This window comes from Salvelinus namaycush, chromosome 25 (genome assembly GCF_016432855.1).
Source record: "Salvelinus namaycush isolate Seneca chromosome 25, SaNama_1.0, whole genome shotgun sequence".
Lineage (NCBI taxonomy): Eukaryota > Metazoa > Chordata > Actinopteri > Salmoniformes > Salmonidae > Salvelinus > Salvelinus namaycush.
The window spans coordinates 27,885,365-27,893,227 of record NC_052331.1 but is presented as its reverse complement, the minus strand read 5'-3'; the positions used below and the strand labels follow the sequence as shown (position 1 = coordinate 27,893,227).

Here is a 7,863-nt window from a genome sequence, read left to right as displayed (position 1 = left end):
CTTTGAAATAACAGTTGAAAAACATGAGATATTGCTTAATGTAGGACTATTTATTTTGTGAATTTCCATTATGTGGAAATGTCTGAAGTCTGAGTACACACAAAACCACACACACAAACAGGGAGTGAGGCACGCGCGCCCACCCCGCCTGTGAACAATTAAACGCGCCATGTAACATATTGGGAAACCCTAAACAAACTATGGCCTCTTTTCAGCTAAGTCAGCCCACCATGGATCCCACCAGCCTATTTTTTTTTTTTTATAAAAGCCAGAGTTGCCTTCTAAAACGGCCTGCTTTTTCACTCCGGGAATTGTTGACTTGGAGACTTCGAGAACATGAAACTGCTTCTCGTCTCAGCGCTGCTGGGGTGCCTCGGTAAGTGGGTTTATACATGCAAAGACATTTATGCATGGAAAAATATCAATAGACATTGATTGCTTTAATTTGTATTTCACAATTTTATCATAGCATTTATTCTGTCCTCAGCTACGGCGTATGCTGCCCCAGCTGAGGGAATTGTTAGATGGTGCGTAAAGTCGGACCAAGAGCTGCTGAAATGCCACGACCTCACAGCCAACGTGGCGCAGTTTTCATGCGTGAAGAGGGACGACTCTTTTGAATGCATCAAAGCCATCAAGGTGAGAGACTAACTACTTATATCAGAATCTCTACTATTAAACAGTATTTTAATGTGTAACTTTTGTCATTTCTGTCTTGTGCGTTTTACCTTTGCGCCAGCAAGGTCAGTGAATACAAAACTCAATGGTGTTGCATCGTTACGCACATGGAACATGCATGGTGACTTATCACGCTTTGATCGCACCTACAGGGTCCTTGCGCAAAATAGTAAGCAGCATCATCTGGATATGTATGCAAAAAAAGTTCCACATTCACCTTCTGCTACCATTTCTGTCAAGCCTTCTACGCATACAGTTTGACGCATACGTTCAATAAATCCAACGTATGCACCACACCGAATGCACTGCAACTGCCTCTGCAACGCAATGCTGCAAGGCAGACGCAGCGTTTCATTGGAAGTGAATGTAGTTCTGGTGTACCAAAATGCAAGACGCTGTCGGTGTGTTCGATGTGCCACAGTAACGTAAAGAGAGCTTTTATTTGTGCATGTTGTAGTTTACAATTTATTTTTGAGGGATAGTTTCTTGAAGTTCGACAAAAGGTTCAAATGACTAGTCTCATGTAGAATAGATAGCAGCCCATCTGTAATTTCCAGCCAGCACCAGCTGATCCGCTTGCATTAACAACCTTGTGAGGTGCAGGTCTATTGTTGGAGTGTTTTCTCTCTTTCTCCTTCACGGATGTCTCTCTTTCTCCATGCCAGAGGGGTGAGGCTGATGCCATCACTCTGGATGGAGGAGATATTTACACCGCTGGCCTCCAACCCTACGACCTGCAGCCCATCATTGCAGAGGACTATGGTGAGGGTAAGCATCTCAAGACCAAGTTCAAGATTTCCTCTACTTTTTCTGTTAAATTGAATATGTTATACATATTGTTCTTTATAAGGCTTAGAGAAATGTTGAATCTATGTCTATTAGTGAATGGAAGAGACTGGGCATACAATGGCCCTTAGCACTTCAGTTGCAAAGATAGGCCAACAGAAAGTTGATTCTGTACTTTGAATCGGATCAAATGGTTTCTGTCTGAATCTGCTTTCTGAACGCTGTATTGATGGCTCCTCTCCTGTCCATCAGACTCTGACACCTGCTATTATGCTGTGGCCGTGGCCAAAAAGGACACTGACTTTGGGTTCCTCACCCTCCGTGGCAAGAAGTCCTGCCACACCGGGTTGGGCAAATCTGCAGGCTGGAACATTCCCATCGGTACCCTGGTGACTGCGGGCCAGATCCAATGGGCCGGCATCGATGACAGACCTGTGGAGTCGGGTGAGTGGCTGCAGTGCTTTTGGGTAGTTTATTCATTTCATTAATCTAGCAGGGACTATTATGTGTAATAATCAACATCTCAAACTTGATAGTTATCTTTTATTTTATTTAACCAGGTAAGTTGACTGAGAACACATTCTTATTTACAGCAACGACCTGGGGAATAGTTACAGGGGAGAGGAGGGGGATGAATGAGCCAATTGTAAGCTGGGGATGATTAGGTGACCATGATGGTATGAAGGATAGATTGGGAATTTAGCCAGGACACCAGGGTTAACACCTCTACTCTTATGATAAGTGCCATGGGATCTTTAGTGACCACAGAGAGTCAGAACACCCGTTTAACATCCCATCTGAAAGACAGCACCCTCACTGGGCAATGTCTCCAATCATTTGGATATTTCTTTAGACCAGAGGAAAGGGTGCTTCCTACTGGCCCTCCAACACCACTTCCAGCAGCATCTGGTCTCCCATCCAGGGACTGATCAGGACCAACCCTGCTTAGCTTCAGTGGCAAGCCATCAGTGGGATGCAGGGTGGTATGCTGCTGGCCTAAACAGTTGCTGTAGTCAATTGTTACCCAGAGGGGAATGTTTGGATTGTTGTTGTGTTTATTCCTCTCTGTCAGTTGGTTAAGTATGTGTTGTATATGCTGCACCTTCTGAATATACTGTACAGGGACTGTGTGCTGGTATGCTTAATCCAATTATAGGGTTTTCATAGTCTGCGTGTGTGTGTATTTGTTTTGCAGCGGTGAGTGACTTCTTCAATGCCAGCTGTGCTCCAGGAGCCACTAAGGGTTCCAAACTGTGCCAGCTGTGTAAGGGAGACTGCTCCAGGTCTCACAAGGAGCCCTACTATGACTATGCCGGAGCCTTCCAGTGAGTACCAGTCTCCTCTTACCCCTCCGAGATACACCATTACCATCTCTGAATAACTCCATGCTCTGTATACCCATACCTCTCAATCTACCCTATTTGGAATCGGCAGATATTTTTCTCCTTTCTTCTTCTATCAGTACTCTCTATCTCCCTCTACCTGCTCTGGATTGGTCACTAACTGTGTGTATTTTTGCCTCACGAGGTGCCTGAAGGACGGAGCTGGAGACGTTGCCTTCATCAAGCATCTGGCTGTACCTGGTGAGTTTTTAAAGCATTAGCTAGCATACCGATATTGAATTACAACTGTAAAATGCAAACTCTGGATCTAGAATTACAATTAAAATTGTGGCAAACTATGTTAATGCTTACAGTGTAATTGTCCAAACCACTCACACGTCACCTACTATACAACCTCCTATTACCTGCTTGCAGCCGCAGAGAAGGCAAGCTATGAGTTGCTGTGCAAGGATGGCACCAGAGCTCCCATCGACAGCTACAAGACCTGCTACCTGGCCAGAGTACCCGCCCACGCTGTGGTCAGCCGCAAGGAACCTGACCTGGCCGATCGCATCTACAGCAAGCTGGTGGCCGTCAGGGTACTGGACATTACTGTCACCTGTCATCGCTGTCACCTGAGTACTGATCTAGGATCAGTTGAGCCTTATAGAGCATTAAGAATATGACCAGGGGCATCATTTATCAAGCTTTTGCAGCATTTACTTTTACATTGTTTATTGAACAATCAGTCTTGCAGAATGCGGGGCCATTGTTTGACACTCGCTATAGGTGGCATACATTTTTCACAGCAGAAGTTTTAAACATTCTCCGCACAACTGTACAGAAATGTGATCAAATTTGCCATTGTGCTTTTAAAAACAGTCATGGCCCAGTTCCAACAGGCGAAGAGAGGGCATTTCCAGGCGGGGTTGTAACACTCGTTCACGAGCACACAAATATAGTACGGCTCTGCTTTATCAATGAAAACATGCCATAAGTTTGATAAATCCAAATACTTTATTGCACACACAAATCCTAGAAGCTCCACGTACACCAGAATTTAGTGAGACATTTACACGCGCTTGATAAATGAGGCCCCGCGTCCCAAATTAGCATTCCTACGCTGAGATTTTTCTGAATAAGGGCCCTGGAGTCTTTTCTGACCATGTGACCTGGGGGCCCAGAGTGTTTCCACCTCAGGTCACATGTTCAGGATAAACTCTTGGCCCTAAACATCACAACTGACACTGACAGATACACCAGGATGAACAAAATCACACAAGAATGTGTGTTCACTCATTTGTACCCCAACAGGACTTCAATCTGTTCTCCTCCGATGGTTATGCAGCCAAGAACCTGATGTTCAAGGACTCCACTCAGAAACTAGTACAGCTGCCAATGACCACTGACTCCTCCATCTACCTGGGAGCTGAGTACATGAGCACTATCCGCTCCCTGACAAAAGGTGAGGCCACACATGCACGCACACACACGTGTACTTTTACAAGCGCGCACACACACACACACACACGTCTTAGACTGTTAGGTCATTGCTGTCTCCCCAACATTTGCTTTTCAGCGCAGGCCACAGGTGCCACCTCCAGGGCAATCAAATGGTGTGCCGTGGGCCATAACGAGAAGGTCAAGTGTGACGCCTGGACAATCAACAGCTTCGCAGATGGTGAATCCAGGATCGAATGCCAGGATGCACCCACAGTGGAGGAATGCATCAAGAAGATCATGGTAAGGCTATGGGAGAAGAGAGGTCCTCTATAGCTCTGTTGGTAGAGCATGGCAGGATAGTGGGTTCATTTCCAGGGACCACCCATAGGTAAACAATTTATACACGCTTGACTAAGTCGCTTTGGAGAAAAGCGTCTGCTAATTATATATAATATTATTATTAGAGGGTGGGGGTGGATAAAACGTTTAATTAACAAGGTGCTATGTGCACCTTATAGTTTGTTCTTTCACAAGTAATTCCCTTAATCTAATTTTCTTTCGTTCTTTCCTTTCCGCTATGTCTATTTTGTTTTCTCTTTCCACAGCGTAAAGAGGCAGATGCCATAGCGGTGGATGGTGGGGAGGTGTTCACTGCTGGAAAATGTGGTCTGGTCCCTGTCATGGTGGAGCAGTATGATGCAGGTATGACACACACACACACACACACACACTAATATCATCGATGTGTCTTCCCCTCTCCCTTTCTATCCTCTCCTGCTCTGCCTCAACAATGTTAACATGCTGATTTTCTCTTTCTCTCCTCACAGGTCTGTGCAGCACCCCTGGTGGTAAGTATACATGCTTACACCTGCTCCCTCACCAAACACACACCATACTATAATGCTACAGTAAGATATATTGGGCCGGCTTCCCGGACACCGATCAAGCCTAGTGCTGGACTTTCTCTTTCACCTCTTCCCTCTGTGTATCCTCTCAGAGGCGTCATCCTACTTTGCGGTTGCGGTGGTAAAGAAGGGATCTGGGGTGACCTGGAAAACCCTGAAGGGCAAGAGGTCATGCCACACCGGCTTGGGCAGGACTGCTGGTTGGAACATACCCATGGGTCTTATTCACAAGGAGACTAGAGACTGCAACTTCAGTGAGTGGGCAGCTGTGTGTGTTTATAATATGTGTCATTCTATACTTGTGTACTGGTATGTCTATGAATGTAGTATATCTCATACTGTGTCTCCTTCCTGTATTCAGCTAAGTACTTCAGTAAGGGCTGTGCTCCTGGATCTGAGGTGCGCTCTCCCTTCTGTGCCCAGTGTAAGGGCAGTGGGCAGGCCGTGGGAGGAGATGAGGCAAAGTGCAAAGCCAGCTCTGAAGAGCAGTACTACGGCTATACTGGAGCCTTCAGGTAGGGGGCGCCACCACAGTGGTCGATTCAATAGTGGAGCTGATAGTTGAGTCCTTCACCAGGATCTTTCTAATAGTGATGGCGGACTATACAAAACAAAATATATTTGTTTGTTATATTTCTCACTATTTTATATATCTAATGGTCTGTCTTGGTATATCCTTCCAGATGTCTGGTTGAAGATGCTGGAGATGTTGCCTTCATTAAACACACTATTGTACCAGAGAGCACTGATGGTAAGTGTGTTTCTTATCCACATACAGATGTTCTGCTGCCATATTTTCATCTCTCTATCTGTCTCATGCTCCTCCGCTTCACTCCTCTCACTCCTATAGATGAATCTCAACTCATCGTTATTTCTCTCATACACTTTTTATGGCTCTCTGTATCTGTGGCTCTCTGTATCTGTGGCTCTCTGTATCTGAAAACAAAGTCTTCAACTCTCTCCTTTCTATCCTATCCATCCTTCCCTGTAGGTAATGGTCCAGTTTGGGCAAAGGACCTGAAGTCCTCTGACTTTGAACTACTCTGCCAGGATGGTACTACCCAGTCAGTCACAATGTTCCAAAAGTGCCACCTGGCCAAGGTGCCCGCCCATGCTGTGATAACACGCCCAGAGACCCGTGGAGAGGTTGTGTCCATCCTTCTGGAGCTGCAGGTGGGTGTTAAGACTTATAGCCAGATCTGTTTCTACTTAAGACAACTCCTTAGTCAGTTTAGCCAAGGATGAGCAACTCTAGTACTAGAGGGATACAGAGTTTAAGGTTTTGTCTCAGCCCAGCACTAACCCACTGGAACATAAGCCTGTGCATACTGTGGCCCTCCAGTTTTCCCATTTCCACCCATGATCCCCAAGCTGATCTAAGATCAGTTTTGGTTCATTGGGGGGGATCTATTAAATACACATTTAGTGTAAGAAATAGTCTAAAATATAATTTAAGGTTTATCATTGATTTAACCACCAAGTAAATATTTTCTCCCTGTGTTTAGGCCAAGTTCGGCTCAAGCGGCAGCGATTCCTCATTTAAAATGTTCCAGTCAGATTCTGGAAAGAACTTGCTCTTCAAGGATTCCACAAAGTGTCTCCAGGAGATCCCAAGCGGCACCAAATTCCAGGATTTCCTTGGGAAAGAGTACATGATCGCCATGCAATCGCTCAGGGAGTGCTCCGACAGTACCCCAGGTAGAGTCCCATTACGTGACAACCTTACACACACACAGTATAAAGGACATATCTGCATATAAAGCTTAAACCTGTTCTCCCATTACCCCCTCAGATTTGGAGAAGGCATGCACTTTCCATTCCTGCCAGAAGAAGGAATAGTGGAGCTCACCTTTGTGGCAAACACACACTCGCTCTCCCAACCCCTCAACACTCAAGAAACCTAAGCAGTAACTGTGGATGAAACAGTTGAGAATTTGTTTTGTACAAAACAACAAAACAATCTTGTATGAAAATGTGCTTTACATTCCTTTGATAAAACAAGTGTTAAATGAATTACGCTAAATTACTACTACTGTTTGCCTTGTAGTTGAACTGTTAACCAAACAACTGGTTATGGTAGTATTTCTAGGAGATTACAGGTTTCTGAAATAATAAAATCACCTTTTTTATTCGCCGTCCTGCTCATAAATTGCAGTCTAACCAAACCAAACACAGGTCCAAGTCACATTTGTTTGGGTTGTTGTTCAATGAATTGGCCAACTGCTTTGGCTTACTTTCTTGACATAAAGTGTACCCTTTTTCACAAGCTATCTTTTGTAATAATTTTATTGATGTACATCTATAAAGTAATAGGTTTTATTAGTTTGTCAGACATGGTACCCAGCTATGGTTTCTCATGAACACTCATGCGAATATTTAGTCGTGGCCAAAAGTTTTGAGAATGACACAAATATTAATTTCCACAAAGTTTGCTGCTTCAGTGTCTTTAGATATTTTTGTCAGATGTTACTATGGAATACTGAAGTATAATTACAAGCATTTCATACGTGTCAAAGGCTTTTATTGACAAGTACATGAAGTTGATGCAAAGAGTCAATATTTGCAGTGTTGACCCTTTTTCAAGACCTCTGCAGTCTGCCCTGGCATGCTGTCAATTAACTTCTGGGCCACATCCTGACTGATGGCAGCCCATTCTTGCATAATCAATGCTTGGAGTTTGTCAGAATTTGTGGGGTTTTGTTTGTCCACCCGCCTCTTGAGGATTGACC

At 44.6% G+C, this 7,863-nt stretch overlaps 1 protein-coding gene across 1 annotated transcript; it reads left to right on the top strand.

The window, feature by feature from the left end:
* The first annotated feature begins 241 nt into the window (after positions 1 to 241).
* Positions 242 to 7,404, top strand: tfa (transferrin-a). Its single transcript, XM_038964058.1, has 17 exons — positions 242 to 376; positions 488 to 639; positions 1,344 to 1,446; positions 1,717 to 1,908; positions 2,660 to 2,789; positions 2,992 to 3,047; positions 3,222 to 3,385; positions 4,101 to 4,251; positions 4,366 to 4,529; positions 4,835 to 4,931; positions 5,057 to 5,077; positions 5,227 to 5,388; positions 5,496 to 5,649; positions 5,818 to 5,885; positions 6,126 to 6,307; positions 6,640 to 6,832; positions 6,927 to 7,404. Exons 1-17 carry the CDS (start codon positions 337 to 339, stop codon positions 6,971 to 6,973), a joined length of 2,076 nt encoding a protein of 691 aa, XP_038819986.1. The 5' UTR covers positions 242 to 336; the 3' UTR covers positions 6,974 to 7,404.
* Positions 7,405 to 7,863: the final 459 nt, after the last annotated feature.